Source organism: Oryx dammah, unplaced genomic scaffold (assembly GCF_014754425.2).
Source record: "Oryx dammah isolate SB20612 unplaced genomic scaffold, SCBI_Odam_1.1 HiC_scaffold_28, whole genome shotgun sequence".
NCBI lineage: Eukaryota > Metazoa > Chordata > Mammalia > Artiodactyla > Bovidae > Oryx > Oryx dammah.
This window is the reverse complement of record NW_024070212.1, coordinates 53,143,789-53,162,007: the sequence shown is the minus strand read 5'-3', so window position 1 is coordinate 53,162,007 and position 18,219 is coordinate 53,143,789. Positions and strand designations below refer to the sequence as shown.

Sequence of the window (18,219 nt, the reverse complement as noted above, 5' to 3'; positions counted from 1 at the left end):
CTGTTTTTGAAGACAATGATCTGCTTTTCTGGTTGCCTGATGTCCTCTGCCTGCATTCAGAGGTTGTTTTGTGGAGTTTGCTCCGCGTTGAAATGATCTTTTGAGGAATTTGTGAGGGAGAAAGTGGTCTTCCCTTCCAATTCCTCCGCCATCTTAGGACCGCACCCTTTTGGTTTCTTTAGGTCTTTGACCACATGTAAACTTTGACCATTTGTAAGACAGTTGATGTAGGCTTTGTGTAGTAAATCCAGTGTTTTGACTTCCTTAGGGATGGAGAAGGAAATGGCAACCCAGTCCAGTGTTCTTGCCTGGAGAATCCCAGGGACGGGGGAGCCTGGTGGGCTGTACACGACTGAAGCGACTTAGCAGCAGCAGCAGCAGGGATAGTTTCTGTGAATTTCTACTTTTCTTTTGAATTGGCCATACTCTCTTTTTTATGTGCTTGCTTCATAATTTTTTATTGAAAGCTGGATATGGTGAATATTATTATTTGTAACTCTGGAATATAGTCCCATTTTCTGTAATTTCTTATTGTTGTTTGACACAGGATGTAGTTGTTTAGTGACTTTGTAATTATGTGTGGTCACTGAAGTCTCCATTAAGTTACTAGTCAACTAGTGTTTTGACAGACATTTTTTTTTTAATGCCTGAAGGTAGAAAAATTTGCCTTATGTTTGCAGCTGAATTCTTTGTTTGTGTGCCAAGGCATACTTTTAGCATTCACTCAGACATTTTATAATTCTGCCTTTTCTTGTACAGAGCTTGAATATCAGCCAGATGTGAAAGCTTAGTGCCTTCTTAGATCTCTTCTGAGGATGTTTGCTTTTGCAGCTAGTCTTCTGGTTTTCCAGTAAGGTAGAAGCATTGCAGAGCTTTTATTCCCTAAAACAGCTTACTTCATATCTCCTGCCCCACTAAGACTATAGGATGTCTCTTAAGTAATATAGACAACTGATATCCTTTGCTCCAGGCTTCATTTACCTTTCAATGCCTTGTACTTAGCTGTTTCTCTGTCTTGAAAGATTTCTTAGGTGAAAGACAAAGGTAAACCTTTTCCGTTAGTCCTCCAGGGAGCTTCAGAGAGGTCAAAGCAGGCATCCAGAGTTCTTTGAGAATGAAGTCTTCTCTGCTCCCTCTGGCACCAAGAACCTATAACAGAAACGTAGCCTGCTATCTTCAGGACTACTGGGCTTCCCTGGTGGCTCAGTTGTAAAGAATCTGCCAGCAGTGCAGAAGACACTGGAGCCATGGTTTTGATCCCTGGGTCAGGAAGATCCCCCGGAGGAGGGAGGGCAAGGCAACCAACTCCAGCATTCTTTCCTGGAAAATCACATGGACAGAGAAGCCTGACAGGCTACAATCCATAGGGTAGCAAAGAATTGGACATGATTTGAAGTGATTGAGCACAGACACCATCATCAGGGCTATCACCAAGCCATTGGGGTTAGGGAGAGGAGAGATGAAGCAGAGATAAATTAAAATACCCCAAAGCTTTCCTACCAAGTGTTCATTGCATTTTTTGATCAAGTATTTGCTTGGTTGCAGTAAACCTTTGACTGTTTCCCAGATTTCTGGTAATGTTTATTCTAACCAGTTTTCCTGATTTTGTTTGTTTTCCTGTGTTTCTGTAAAGAAATTGCCTTTGAAGTTTGCTACCCTACCATTTTCTTACCATTACCTACAAAGATTTTTATGGCCCATGTGAATGTGACATTTTTGATACACAGGCCTTCCCCATCCCCAAGAATCCTTAATCTATAAATATGAATGTCAGCAGGGACTTTACCTTAAAAATAATGTCATTAAATATTTTGAGGATATGAAAGTGTTCTTCAGAATTGCGCAGCATACTGTCACATTCTAGTAGCTTTGGGTATCATTATCAGTTTTATATTATGGCAGACTTCTATATTAAATCTTGAAGGACAAAATTATAGTTGGACAGTCCTGTTACTACTATTAAGATCACTCTAAAGCTTCAGTTACCAAATTGAGTTCCTAAATTTGTGGTACCCTGGGATACCAAGTGAATTCACAAGGTACCCTGGGATGCCAAGTGAATTTTCCTTCACTGCTATATTAATAAATACTATAGGAAAATCAATATGGAATAGAAAATAATGGTGGCACTTTTCAATCTAATTCCAAAGTTTGATAAATTGTACAGTGCCCAGTAGGTACACACATCTCATTAGGAAGTGATCATGGTTATTTAAGAATAAAATATGATTACTTTTCAGTATATTGTTTTTTAATAGTTATTAATTTGTTATAATATCCTATGAAACAGAACTGTTCGGTGTACCATTTAGACTACTAGCACAATGAAAAAGTTGAGATACTAGGCCACTATGAAACAGAAAAGCTTGGAAACCTCTGGCCCAAACTTTCTATTGTATTTTAAATGTTTAAAGTATTTATTGTTTAAAGCATTTATCTTATGAGGTATCACTTCACACTGGTAAGAATGCTCATCATCAAAAAATCTGCTAACAGTAAATGCTGGAGAGAGTGTGGAGAAAGGGAACCCTCTACACTGTCTTGGGAATGTAAACTGGTATAGCCACTGTGGAGAACAGTATGGAGGTTCCTTAAAAAACTTAACAGTAGATACCATATGATCCAGCAGTCCCACTCCTGGGCATATATCTGGGAAAAAAAACCATAATTTGAAAAGATTCATGCACCCCAGTGTTTATTGCAGCACTGTTTACAATAACCAAGACATGGAAACAAGCTAAATATCCATCAGCAGAGGAATGAATAAACATGTGTTACATATAAACAAAAGGACAGACTTATGGACTCTGGGAAAAGGTGAGAGTAGAAGGATTTGAGAGAATAGCATTGAAACATGTATATTATCACCAGTTCAGGTTCAATGCATGAGACAGAATGCTCAGGGCTGGTGCATTGGGATGACCCTGAGGGACGGGATGGGGAGGGAGGTGGGATGGGGGTTCAGGATGGGGAACACATGTACACCCATGGCTGATTCATGACAAAGTATGGCAAAAACCATTACAATATTGTAAAGTAATTAGCCTCCAATTAAAATAAATAATTTAAATTTGAAAAAAGTAAAAAAAAAAATGTGTTACATATAAACAATGGAATGTTAGTTAGCCATATAAAAGAACAAAATAATTCCATCTGCAGTGACATGGATTAACCTAGAGATTGTCATATGCACGCCTGTGTGCTCAGTTGTGTCCCAACAGCTGTAGCCTGCCAAGCTCCCCTGTCCATGGAATTTTCCAGGCAAGAATGCTGGAGTGGGTTGCCATTTCCCACTCCAGGGAATCTTCCAACCCAGGGATTGAACCTGCATCTCTAGGGTCTCCTGCATTCGCAGACAGATTCTTTACTACTGCGCCACCTGGGAAGCCCATAGACTATCATACTGAGTGAGAAAAGCAAATACATGACATTGCATATGTGGAAATGAACTTACCTATCAACCCAAAACAGAAATAGAGTTACCGGTGTAGAAAACAAACTTATGGTTACCAGGGAGTAAGGTGGGGCTAGGGATATTGGGAGATTGAGATTGACATATATACACTACTATATATAAAATAGGTAAGTAATAAGGACCTATTGTATATAACACAGAGAACTCTACTCAATACTCTGTAATGGCCTATATGGGAAAAGAATCTACAAAAGAGTGAATATTTGTATACGTACAATGATTGACTTTGCTGAACACCTGAAGCTAGCAGAACATTGTAAATCAACTATACTCCAATAAAAAATTTTAAAAGTAAATAAAGCATTTATCTTTCCAACCACATCCTCTATAACTCATATCATGCATCTTCTGTCACAGTCTGATTTGTGCACAGTGCCTATTAAATGTCTTTGACTTATTATATGTCTTCTTTTTTAAAAATCAAAACTGGAATATAGACCTGTGAAGAACAAAGACTTTGTCTTCTACCTACATGTACTCTTAATCCCCATCACAGAGTACTTTATACATTCAGTTCAGTTCAGTTCACTCGCTCAGTTGTGTCCGACTCTTTGCGACCCTATGAATTGCAGCACGCCAGGCCTCCCTGACCATCACCAACTCCCGGAGTTCACTCAGACTCACGTCCATCGAGTCAGTGATGCCATCCAGCCATCTCATCCTCAGTCGTCCCCTTCTCCTCCTGCCCCCAGTCCCTCCCAGGATCAGTCTTTTCCAGTGAGTCAACTGTTCTCATGAGGTGGCCAAAGTACTGGAGTTTCAGCTTTAGCATCATTCCTTCCAAAGAAATACCAGAGCTGATCTCCCTCAGAATGGACTGGTTGGATCTCCTTGCAGTCCAAGGGACTCTCAAGAGTCTTCTCCAACACCACAGTTCAAAAGCATCAATTCTTCAGCGCTCAGCTTTCTTCACAGTCCAACTCTTACATCCATACATGACGGCTGGAAAAACCATAGCCTTGACAAGACGGACCTTTGTTGGCAAAGTAATAGATTCAGTAGATACTTGGTAAATATTATTTGATAATAAGGCAGGGACTGTACTTATCTAAGTTTCCCCACCTAATGGCTCAGGACTGAACATAATATTCAAAACTTAAGAAAGATTCACTGATTAAAATATAGTTGCTAAAGTCTTCTTAGAAAAGTAATAAAGCTACATTTTAGAAAATCAGCTGGTGTGACTGGATATTATTTTCCTTTTCTAGTCTAGATGGCGCCTCTTCCTAACTCTTTAACCTTTTTTTAGGTCTCTCCATGTTCTTCATTCACTTACTTTACTTTTAGTGATGTAAATCGAGCCTAAAAGGAAGTATTTTATGATATATATATTTTTTTAATTCCTTTAATTATCTATTGGACTTTAAATTTGGAATTAACTAGAAAGAGAAATAGTAGTGGTATTAATAAAGGATTAGATAATGGATTAGTCTAGATTAGTTGGAGTATTTTTTGCCCTGACTTTTTATTGCATGCTATTATTTATGGTTTGTCTCATTTACACTTGTTTCTTTTGCAGTGCTATGCTTAATAGTACTGAAATTTACAAATTACTTTGATACAAAGTATGATTGAATTTTTTAGTCCAAAATTTCAAGACTAGTTTCAAGTTTTTATAAAAGATTTCCTCAGAATTTAAAAAAAGTTACTCAGTTATACCAAGTTGAAATATTGAATTAGTAAAATTGACATAAAATAATTTTTCCAGAAAGTAAGAGAAATTAAAAAATATTTACTTATTTTAATGAAATTCATAGCTATTGCTTATGAACATTTACTTCTTGGCTTTGCTTGTTTTTAAAATTTCATATTATGGGTTATAAAAGTAAAAAATTTAATTTCAAGCTATTTCTTATATGGTTATATGCAGATACAACTGTGTCACCTCATAAAAGAAAGAAACTTCTATATACTTAATAAAGATCTTAAATGTCTCCAGGTTTTTCCCTAAATGAAAGCAGGTGTTGAATATTGTCATCTCCTAATACATTGAGGTTACTAAAATATTTAATTATTTACCAGGATTTGAAGTAGTAACCAGATGTTTTCAGTTTTCCCAGGATGACTTTTACATCCAAACATTTACAGTGGAAGTGAACTAAGTTTACCACCTTAACAATAACAAAAAAAGCAAGTAAAACACACAGACACAAGTTGTTTCTTTTGAAGCAGAATTGAAATGATATTCATTGAGCTTACAGTGAGCCTTCATACTTTACAGTGAGATAAGATTTCCATAGCCAAACCAAAAATAAGTTTGAAGTTTTCCCTCATGCTTAGCCATCTTTATTAGGACATATTTGAAGTAATACACAAATTTTTCTGGTTTTAAATATAATTTTACAATTTTTAGTAAATAAATATACCTGAGCTGCCATTATCAATATCCAGTCTATAGAACAGTTTTATTACATATATTTGAAGTGTATAATTTGAGAAGGTTTGTTATATATTTAAAGTTATGAAACCATCACCACAATCAAGATAATTATATACATCATCTCCAAAAGTATCCTCATATGCCTCTGTGAAACCCCTCCTTCTTGCTCTTTTTTTCATGCTTTCTTTCCCCATACCTGTCCCCAGGCAAATCACTGGCTGTTTCTGTCACTAGATATTAGTTTGCATTTTGTAGAATTCTATATTAATTGAATCATACAGTGTATACTTTTGGGGGGGAAATCTGGCCATTTTCACTCTGAATAATTCAGAAGACTTGCATATATCAGTAGTTCCTTTCTGTTTATTGTTGGTAGTATTTAATTGTGTGACTATACCATAACTTTTTTATCCATTCACCTGTAGTTGATATTTGGGTTGTTCCCATTTTGCACTTTTTTCAAATATAACTGCTAATAACATCCTTGTATAATTTTTGTGTAAACGTGCATTTCACTTCAGTTGGATAATACCTAGGAATGGTGTAGCTGGATCACATGGTCGTCTTCTGATAATGGGTTCTTTATCCACTTTTATATTTGAAAAAGCTTCATTTTTGAAAGATACTTTCAGTAAATTTAGAATTCTAGGTTCATGGTTTGTTTCCTGGGTATTTTAAAGATACTGCTTCTCTGTCTTACTCTCATTGTTTCTAATGAGACATCTGCTGCTGTCCTGATCTTTGTATGTACATGTCTTTTTTTTCTCTGGTGGCTTTTAAAACTTTCTTTTTATCATTTGTTTTGAGAAATTTAATTATGTTATGCTTTGGTGTAATTTACTTATTTTTCTTTTGCTTAGTGTTTATTGAACTTCTTGGAAAGTGTCAAGCACATTATAGTTTTAACCATATTTGGAAAATTTTTAGTCATTATTTTTTCAAATGTATATTCTGTTCTCTATCCTCTCTATTTTTTATGAAGGTCTTTAAGTACTCATGTATTAGGACAGTAGAAGTTAAACTCACAGCTCACATATGTGTTGTTTTGGGAGTTTTAATTTTTTTTTTTGTCCTGCAAGTCTTTCCTTTCTATCTTCTATTTTTGATCATTTATATTGCTCTAGCTTCAAGTTCACTAGCCTTTTCTTTTGTGATGTGAATGTGCCACCAATCCCATCCAGTTTTTTTTTTTCTGAATCTCAGACAATGTAGTTTTCATCTCTAGAATTTTTTTCTTTCTTTTTTTTATTTCTTTGATGTCTCTCTTCAACATTTTAAACAGAATATATTTATAGATAACTGTGTGAATGTCTGCTAATCATAATATTTATATCATTTTTATTTTTTAAATGAGTCCTACTTTTCTGTTTATTTGCTTTCCTGGTATGATAGGCAGAATATTAAGAATGACTTCCAGAATCTCTCCCATGTGCATATGATGGGGCATCACTTCTGTGATATGGCAAAGGAGAGTTTTACATATGTGATTAAGGTTACTACTCATTTGAGTTAATGTAAAGGACAGTTATCTGGATCAGCTTAATACAGTCACATGAGCCCCCCAAAAAGCAGAAGAATTTCCCTGGCCAATTATTATTATTAAAGCTGCTCAGTTGTGTCTGATTCTTTGTGACCCCATGGACTGTATAGTCCATGGAATTCTCCAGGCCAGAATACTGGAGTAGGTAGCCTTTCCCTTCTCCAGGGGATCTTCCAAATGCAGGGATTGAACCCAGGTCTCCCACACTGTGGGCAGATTCTTTACCAGCTGAGCTACAAGGGAAGCCCATGAATACGGGAGTGGGTAGCATATCCCTTCTCCAGTGGACCTTCCCCACCCAGGAATTGAACCAGAGTCTCTTGCATTGCAGGAGGATTCTTTACCAACTGAGCTATGAGGGAAGCCCTCCCTGGCCAATGGAAGGAGGGAAAATCAGAGAGAGATGAATCATAAAAAGGATTTTATGTGCCCTTGCTGACTTAGAGATGGGGTGGGGTCACATGACAAGGGATGCAGGTCACCTCTAGAACTTGAAAATAGCCCCTGGCTGTCAGTAGCAAGGAAATAGGATCCCTATTCTTATGGCTTCAGGAAACTAAATTCTACCAATAACCTGAATGAGTTTAGAAGCAGGTTCTTCAGAACTTCCAGATTAAGAGCCCAGCCTGGCAGACACAATGATTTCAGCCTTATGAAATCTTTAGCAAAGAATGCAGACCTTCCCACTCAAACTCAGGCCTATAGAACTATTGGGTAATAAATGGGTGTTGCTTTAAGGTACTATGTTTGTGATAATTGGTAATACAACAATAGAAAACAAATATACCTGGTAATCTCTGAATGAATGCCAGACATTTTGAATTTTAGCTTGTTAGGTGCTGGGTATTTTTGTATTCCTACAAATATTTCATATATTTTTGAGCTTTATTCCAGACCACAATTAAATTACTTGGAAACAGTTTGATCTTTGGAGTAATGCTTTTTTTAATTTTTATTTTTTTGAATTATTTCTGGTAGTGCTGGGTCTTGGTTGCTGTATACAGGCCTTCTCAAGTCATGGCGAGCGGGAGCTACTCTTTGTTGTGGTGCCTAGGCTTCTGTTTATGTGGCTTCGCTTGTTACAGAGCACAGGTTCTAGATCCCTCGGACTTCAGTAGTTGTGGCTCGGGGACTTAGTTACCCTGCGGCATGCAGAATCTTCCCAGGCCAGTGAGGAAACTCCTGTCCCCTGCTTTGGCAGCTGGACTCTTAACCACTGGACCGCCAGGGAAGTCCCTGGGTAATATGGGACTACAGCGTTGTCTAGTCTAAGGGTAATTATTCTCTGTTCCTGAATCAAGACTGAACACTTAGTCTGAGGAACCTTCTGTACATCTCAGGAATTCTGTCTCTGGATAGCTGTATTTTTTCCTTTATGCTGGCTATGAAGTCTAGCCCTCTCAGTGCAGTCTCAATACTCGTTTCTGTCTCCTTAATTCAGGTAGTCCACTTGGCTCCACCTGAGTTCCCCCTTTCTGTACTGATGTCCATTAGCCTTTAACACTTTTTTTTTGTACTCTTTTTTTTTTTTTTTTTTTAGTTGTTTGAGTTGAGAGTAAATACAGACTTTCTTTACTTTGCTGAAAGTCCTTTGGTTACTTTTAAATAATTAAAAACTTTAAATAAAATTAAGTTTTAATTATTTAAGTTTAATGGGACAGCTTTTCCCAGGAAATACTCTTCCTAAAGTGCTTACTATATGTGGTATCTAAAATTTTAATACTGAAGAACCGTTTAACAATTTTAGTACACTAACTCTAGCCCAAATGATGACAAAGCCATATCTCCAGATGGCTAAGCTCAGAGGTCCTCAGTTTCATTTGAACACCTTTCATATGTATTTGCCTAAGGAAACTATAATTATTTTATGCTTGGATAATTATAGCCCATTATTATTTGACTAACTAAACTGTTAAAGTGAAAAGATAATGTTATTTTACATCTCAAATAGAACAGAAATCCATCTATTCAACCTCCCGAAAAAAAAAACCTATGGTCATTTTCTATATTAACTGTGCAACTATTAAAAACAACTGTTATTCACATAGTCAGATTTCCTTGTTTCTAATTTCTGTATGTCTGTTTTAATAGGCATATTATTTAGCTTTATATTTCCCCTCCCACTTGTTTTATCCATATAATTCTGTAATTCTTCCATGTAATTACAGAAGTGACTGTTCATATACACTAGAAGATGATGTAACTACTTTTGTTCTGTGCCCCATAGACAGCTTTTGGGAAGCGCTTTTCTTTTTATAAATTTTTTTTATAGTTGTCTTAAGTGAGAGTTTTTAGTAAGTTTTCTAAATAAAGCAAGAAAGGGGATAGTTACCTCAAAGAACCTCTGGGAGAAGAGATTTTGTTATTTTAGCAAACATTTCCCTCCCTATTTCTTAATAGTAACAAAGACATAATTCTGTGTGTGGAGAATTGATGTTTTCTTACTTGATACTTACATATGCTGTAGGTACTTTGGAAGTTCGTCTTATGGGCTGCCAAGATATCCTGGAGAACGTCCCCGGACGGTCGAAAGCAGCATCAGTTGCACTACCTGGTTGGAGTCCAAGTGAGACCAGATCATCCTTCATGAGCAGAACGAGTAAAAGTAAAAGCGGAAGTAGTCGAAATCTCCTAAAAACTGATGACTTATCCAGTTCAGTAATCAGATTTTTTTCTTTAAACAATCAAATAACAATTAAAGTCCAATACAGAGGGCTGAGTGGTGGGGACAGAAGAGTGAGAAGAGTGAAAGTTGGACAACAAACTTTAAAATTATGATTTCCATAATTTAAAATATCAAAAACTGTAATGACAGGAGAATTTAAAAGGCTACAAAATTTACCATACTGAAAATGTTGGAAAACTGAATGACATATAGCATTAATTTCTTTGGAATAATGAAATACTGAACACCACTCTTTATGACAAACTCTTTGTGTCACATCTTGATTCTTTAAATGGAATAGTGACACTTCTAACCATGTTAAATTAGGATTATTGCCCAGTGTCTGAGAAGTAAACTGAAATGGGGGAGTGGGCAAAGGTGGTAAGAATAAAATACAAGAGGTTTATGAAGTACTTTGGAGATACTCTAAAGTAGTCATAAACTATGATATAAATATATAACTGGTGGGAAAGGCATGTAACAATTCAGCCTAGTACAGTATATCTGCTTTCCTGTATATGGAGAGAGACTTTAGGAAAAATGTAAAAATAAAAATCGTTTAGGGTAACAACCTTAATAAATAGCAAATATAGAGGGAGAAAAACTGGGTGATTGATAATGATATATAAAAATATACCCACACATACATGTGGCAAACGACTACTGGCCACCTGTCAGTCCTTTCAGTAATTTTCTGATGTAAACGAAATAGCAATTACTATTTATGTTTTTATAAAACACAAAAGATAACTTGGAAGGGTCTAGTAGGTGTGTGTGTGTGTGTTTATTTTTTTTTAATTTATTATTTTTTTTAAATTTATTTTTTATTTTACTTTACAATTCTGTATTGGTTTTGCCATGCATTGAATACACAATGTGTGTGTGTTTATATACAGCTAGCTGTTTAAGATTTAAAAAATTCAGTAGTGAGTAAGAAAAACTCATTTTCAAAGTATCATAAGACTTTTGTTGACATTAAACAGTGTTATTTCTATTTTAAAGGTTTTAAAATTCTTAATCAAATTTTAAATTGTAATTACAGATGATGTCTGTGCCGTTTTGAAGCTGGACAATACTGTGGTTGGTCAAACTAGCTGGAAACCCATTTCCAATCAGTCGTGGGACCAGAAGTTTACACTGGAACTAGACAGGGTAAGATGAGAAACTTTTTACCTGAATTTTCATTATAATTCATTTTTCATGCATATTTTATGTTTTAGAAGAGTTTGATAAATTTTATTCTTAACAGAATCCAAGAAGAACCTAGGTATTTTTGACATTTCTCATCTGATGAGGTATATATAAATCTACCTTATCAGATTGCTGCAGGAGCTTTCATTTGTGCAGTGATTTGAAAATATATACTTTGTACTAACCTGAAAGATCGACAACCAGGTGAGATCTAATATTAAACTATTTTTTGAATTTTAATAATGTGCTCTCTAACCACTAAGAAAATTCTTGACTCACCACTTGTGGGTTATATTATCAAAGCTAGATTTGAAGTGAAATATTGTGCTCAGACAGACATTCCTCTATGTGTCTCAGTGGATTTCATGGATACTGTGAGTGGCTAGAATGTAATCTGTAGCTGCAGAACCCAGCAGAAGTAAACTTGGTCCAGAGTAGAGTTAAATCCATGGTGATAATTTTACTTACATTTTGATTTATCCATTGGTGTGTGGGAAGAAAATATTAAAATTTAATCATAATTTTATCTAAAAGATAAGAAAGATGTTTTTATCATTTAGTATTCAGGTTAATGGTACATACTTCTTTAAAAAATTACATGTATTAGTGAAAGCAGATTTATAGTGCTTAAGGATGATATGAGGTGGCACTTACTGCTCTTCCGGGTTATTTCTTTTCTATCTCAGAGGCAGCATCTTAATCAGGCCCTCACCATTGCTTTTCTTGGTTCAAATACTATGTCACCCACTTTTGAAGTGTATCTGGACAAAATGCTTAACTTTTTGTATATATCAGTTTCCTTATCTTTAATACTATTCACCTCACTGAAGGGCTTTCCTGGTGGCTCAGCAGTCAGAGAATCTGCCTGCAGTGCAGGAGACACAGGTTTGATCTCTGGGTCAGGGAGATTCCCCTGGACAGGGAAATGGTAACCCACTCCAGTATTTTTGCCTGAGAAAGCCCATGGACAGAGAAGCCTGGCAGGCTACAGTCCATGGGGTTGCAAGGGTGGGATGTGACTTAGTAAACTACCACCACTAAAGAGCTTTTTATAGGAAAATTAACATCTGATTTGGATGATCAGATATAAATAATACAAATATCGTTGTTGTTCAGTCACTAGATAGTGTCCGACTCTGCAATCCCATGGGCTGCAGCATGCTGGGTTTCTCTGTCCTTCACTGTCTCCTGGAGTTTGTTCAGACTTACATCCATTGAGTCAGTGATGTCATCCAACCATCTCATCCTGTCATTCCTTTCTCTTCTTTCCCTCAATCTTTCCCAGCATCAGGGTCTTTTCTGATGCTCTGGAAGAGCTCTGGAAAAGAGCTCTTTTCCAGAGTCAGCTCTTTGCATCAGGTGGCCAAAGTATTGGAGCTTCAGCTTCAGCATCAGTCCTTCCAGTGAATATTCAGGACTGATTTCCTTTAGGATTGAGTGGTTTGATCTTGCAGTCCAGGGGCCTCTCAAGAGTCTTCTCTAGCATCACAGTTAAATGCATCCGTTTTTTGGCACTCAGCCTTCTTTATGGTCCAACTCTCACATCTGCATGACTATTGGAAAAACCATATCCTTGACTATATGGAGCTTTGTTGGCAAAGTGGTGTCTTTTCTTTTTAATACGCTGTCTGTTTGTCATAGCTTTTCTTCCAAGGAGCAAGTGTCTTTTAATTTCATGGCTTACAGTCACCATCTGCAGTGATTTTGGAGCTCAAGAAAATAAAGTCTGTCACTATTTCCATTGTTTCCCCATCTGTTTGGCATAAGTGATGGGATCAGAGGCCATGATCTTCGTTTTTTAAATGTTGAGTTTTAAGCCAGCATTTTCACTCTCCTTTTTCACCTTTATCAAGAGGCTCTTTAGTTCCTCTTCGCTTTTTGCCATTAAGGTGGTGTCATCTGCATATCTGAGATTGTTGGTGTGTCTTCTGTCAATCTTGATTCCAGCTTGTGATTCATCTAGCCCAGGATTTCACATGATGTTCCTTGCATGTAAGTTAAATAAGCAGGGGCTTCCCTGGTGGCTCAGACTGTAAAGAATCAACCTGCAGTGAGGGAGACCTGGGTTCAGTCCCTGGATTGGGAAGATCCCCTGGAGGAGGGCACGGCAACCCACTCCAGAATTTTTTGGAGCTTCCCTGGTAGCTCAGTTGGTAAAGAATCTGCCTGCAGTGTAGGAGACCTGGGTTCGATCCCTGGGTCAAGAAGATCTTCTGGAGAATGAAATAGCAAACCACTCCAGTATTCTTGCCCATGGACCCAGGAACCTGGCAGGGTGACAGTATACAACTTTGATGTACTCCTTTCCCAATATAAATAGAGAAGCTAATAAAAAAGTTACTAGCCCATAATGGGAAAAAGTTTATAAAAGAAGAAAAAAAAAAAGCTCTAACAATCAAATCTTAAGCAGTATCCATAGCATAGGAAAAGAAGGAAGATTTGCCAAGGAGAAGTAGAAAACTCTGGGTAGAATCAGATTGTAACCTTATGAAAGCTTATCCAGTATCTAGTGAAGAGTTGCTAGGTTGGTGAGATGATGAAATTCCTGTTACAAATGAAACACTTCAAAGAAAATTGGATTTAAAATCAATTTAAAATTTGGTAACTGTCTTTCAAGTGAAAGGAGGGGCTTTCCGTGTGACTCAGTGGTAAAGAATCCACCTGCCAATGCAGGAGACATAGGTTCAATCCCTGATCTGGGAAGATCCCACATGCCTCAGAGCAACTAAGCCTATTCAGCCTGTGCTCTGGGAGCCACAACTACTGAGCCCATGTGTTACAACTACTGAAAGCCCATGTGCCCTAGAGCCCATGCCTGCAACAAGAAGCCACAGCAATGAAAATCCAATGCACTGCAATTGGAGAGTAGCCCCGACTTGCTGCAACTACTAGGTTGGTACAAAAGTAATTGCAGTATCAGACCATGAATTTTAAATCACTGTGGTTAGGTTCAAACCCATTTTTAGTTATCAAAATAGGAACCATTGCAATCAACACATTTTTGCCAATGGGAAATAAGATTGTTTATTCTTGTACCATAAAAATCCATGCTTCAGGATTCAATGAACTTGGAAAGCATTTTCTGCCTCCTGCTGGTTGTGTGTTTTCCTTGCATAAAGTTGTTGAGATGCTTGAAGAAATGGTAGGTGGTTGGTGAGAGGTCAGATGAATATAGTGGATGAAGCAAAACTTCATAGCCCAATTTGTTCAACTTTTGAAGCGTTGGTTATGCGACTATGCGGTCAGGCATTGCTGTGAAGAATTGGGCCCTTTTTGTTGACCAGTGCTGGCTGCAGGCATTGCAGTTTTGGTACATCTCATCGATTTGCTGAGCATACTTCTCAGATGTAATGGTTTCTGAGATTCCAAAAGCTGTAGTGACTCAAACTGGAAGCAGACCACCAGAAACCATGACCTTTCTTTGGTGCAAGTTTGGCTTTTGAAAGTGTTTTGGAGCTTTTTCTCAGTCCATCTGCTAAACTGGTCATTGCTGGTTGTCATACAATCCATTTTTTGCCGAATGTCATAATCTAATTGATAAATGGTTTGTTGTTCTTGTGTACAGTAAGAGAAGACATGCTTAAAACAACAGGTTTTTTTGATTTGCAGTCAGCTCATGAGGCACCCACTTATCGAGCTTTTTCACCTTTCTGATTTGCTTCAAATGCCAAATGACTATAGGATGGTTGACATTGAGTTCTTCGGCAGCTTCTCACATAGTTGTGAGGGGATTGGCTTTGATGATGGCTCTCAGTTGGTCGTTGTCAACCTCCAATTGCCAGCCACTCTGTTCTCGTCTCCTTTGCAAAACTTCTTGAACCACCACTGCACTGTTTATTAGCAATTCCTTGGCCAAATGCATTGTTGATGTTCCGAGTTATCTCTGCTGCTTTATGAACTCAAATAAAAAAGTCATTCAAATAAAAAATGTCACTTGAATTTGCTTTTTGTCTATCATCATTTCTATAGTCTAAAATAAATATAAAATAAACCTCAGTTATTAAGTCATCAGCAAAAAACATAAAGTAAGAAATGCACATTAAAGTGATGTATAGCGTTGTTCATGCACTGAGGTTGTCATGTCCAACTCTTTGCTACCCCATGGACTGCAGCACAACAGGCTTCCCTGTCCTTCAGCATCTCCTATAGTTTGCTCAAACTCATGTCCATGAGTCAGTGATGCCATCCAACCATCTCATTCATCATCTGTCGTCCCCTTCTCCTCCTGCCTTCAATCTTTCCCAACATCCAGGTCTTTTCCAATGAGTCAGTTCTTCACATCAGGTGGCCAAAGTATTGGAGCTTTAGCTTCAGCATCATTGCTTGCAATGAATATTCAGGGTTGATTTCCTTTAGGACTGACTGGTTTGGTGTCCTTGCTGTCCGAGGGACTATCAAGAGTCTTCCCCTACACCACAGGTTGAAGGCATCAGTTCTTTGATGCTAAGCTTTTTTTATGGTCCAGCTCTTAACATTGGTACATGGCTACTGGAAAAACCATAGCTCTGACTATATGGACCTTTGTAGGCAAAGTAATGTCTCTGTTTTTTAATCTTTATCTACGTTTGTGATTGCTTTTCTTCCAAGGAGTGAGAGAGTCACTTCCTAGGCAGGTTAATAAGAAGTCTAGGGGTCCCCAAGGAGAGAGTGGTCTGGAATTCTCAAGGAGGAAGAAAGGACAAACTTTTTTCCTTCTCTACATTCCTTAGGATTATATAACAACAATGTATTCTGCCTGAGGACAGTCTCTGGATTAAACCTTCTGGCTAATTCTGTAAATTATGGGAGTAGACCTGCCTGCTCTTTACAAGGATTATATAACAACAATGTATTCTGCCTGAGGACAGTCTCTGGATTAAACCTTCTGGCTAATTCTGTAAATTATGGGAGCAGACCTGCTCTTTACAAGGATTATATAACAACAGTGTATTCTGCCTGAGGACAGTCTCTGGATTAAACCTTCTGACTAATTCTGTTATCTTAAAATGTAAATTATGGGAGTAGGTCTGATGAGGTCTTTACAACCTCCAGACATTCTTTGGATTCATTGGAGAGTATATAACTTCATTGCTAACATTGAACAAGGGGTTACTCTTTCTGCCCCCTTCTGATGCCTATGTCAGAAGCTTTCTCTATCTCCTTTATACTTTAATAAAACTTTATTACACAAAAGCTCTGAGCGATCAAGCCTCGTCTCTGGCCCTGGATTGAATTCTTCTCCGGGGGCCAAGAATCCCAGCGTCATGATTCAACAACGACCTTTCAGAAGCAAGTGTCTTTTAATTTCATGGCTACATGAAATTTATACATCATGAAATTAAATTTATACATCATGAAATTAAAAGAGCAGGAGTCACCACATTTATTTAAGAATGTATTCCAGTATCAAATGGCAAAGTTCAACAGTGCGAAACTGCAATTACTTTTGCACCAACCTAAACAGAAAAGCCTATGGAGCAACGAAAACCCAGCACAGCCGAAAATAAATCAAATTATTGTTATTATTATTATTCTTAAATTATAAGGAGGAACACATAAAACAAAAATTAAAGTAGGGATAGCAGTGAGATTTCTCTTTGTGTGTATTGACTAAACGGATTGGTAGTAACTTCCTCAAGCTCACTGTTAAGGTTTATTGGATGAGTTGTTGTTTATGCTGATCAAGTAGCAGTGTTTGCCAAGTGCTTTAAAAGGGGCAAGTGGTAGGTTGTAGTACATGTTCTTTTCATCCTTGAACATCCTTGACTGTATGCTTTGTGAGTGTAAAAGATAAAGCAAACTCAGTGATAGTAGATCTTATTTCAGTACAAAGACTAGTACTGTTAAAAAATAAACTAAGCTGCTACAGTAAGTTCTCTCTCAGTGAGGTTTTTTAACTTCTCATTTTATATCAGAGTGTAATTGATTAACAATGTTTTATTAGTTTCAGTTCAGTTCAGTCTCTCATTTGTGTCCGACTCCTTGTGACCCCATGAACCACAGCATGCCAGGCCTCCCTGTCCATCACCAACTCTCGCAGTTCAGGAACTCAAATCCATTGAGTTGGTGATGCCATCCAACCATCTCATCCTCTGTCTTCCCCTTCTCCTCCTGCCCTCAATCTTTCCCAGTATCAGGGTCTTTTCAAATGGGTCAGCTCTTTGCATCAGGTGGCCAAAGTATTGGAGTTTCAGCTTCAACATCAGTCCTACCAGTGAACACCTAGGACTATTTCAAGCATACAACAAAGTGGTTAAGTTATATATGTACATGTATCTATTCTTTTTCAAATCCTTTTCCCAATTAGATTGTTATAAAATATTTAGGAGAATTTCCCGTGCTATACAGTAGACCCTTGTTGGTTACCTGTTTTAAATATAGCAGTGTTTAGATGTCAATCCCAAACTCCTTATCTTTCCCCAACCACCCATCCTCCTGGGTAACCATAAGTTTGTTCTCTATGTGAGTCTGTTTCTGTTTTGTACATAAGTTCATTTGTATCTCTTTTTTTCTGATACTGCATATAAGCAATATCATATAATATTTCTCTTTCTCTGCCTGACTTACTTCACTCAGTATGATAATCTCTAGGTCCATCCATATTATGCAAATGGTATCAGTTCATTCTTTTTAATGGCTGAGTAATATTCTGTTGTATATATGTATCACCTCTTCCTTGTCCATTATTCTGTTGATGGATATTTGGGTTGTTTCCATATCTTGACAGTTGTAAACAGAATTGTGATAAACACTAGGATGCATGTATCCTTTTGGACCATGTTTTTCTTGTGGTATATGCCCAGGAATGATATTGCAAGATCATATGGTAGCTTTATTTCTAGTTTTGCAAGACTCTCACAATAATGTTGAATTAGTAAGTTATAAGAGAGACTTAAGGGAACATTTATCAGAAAAAGATCCCACTTCCAAGTTTTTTTTAAATTCTGATATTTTCTCTTTTTCCAACTCTGATATTTTCTAGAACTAGC

General features: G+C 37.2%; 1 protein-coding gene across 1 annotated transcript in view; it reads left to right on the top strand.

Moving 5' to 3' along the window:
• Positions 1–18,219, top strand: part of PKN2 (protein kinase N2) — a 161,728-nt gene that overhangs the window by 95,168 nt on the left and 48,341 nt on the right. Inside the window, exons 7-8 of the mRNA XM_040232372.1 lie at positions 9,863–10,048; positions 11,103–11,212. Coding sequence (XP_040088306.1) covers positions 9,863–10,048; positions 11,103–11,212 — 296 coding nt within the window. The remainder of the gene's footprint in view (positions 1–9,862; positions 10,049–11,102; positions 11,213–18,219) is intronic.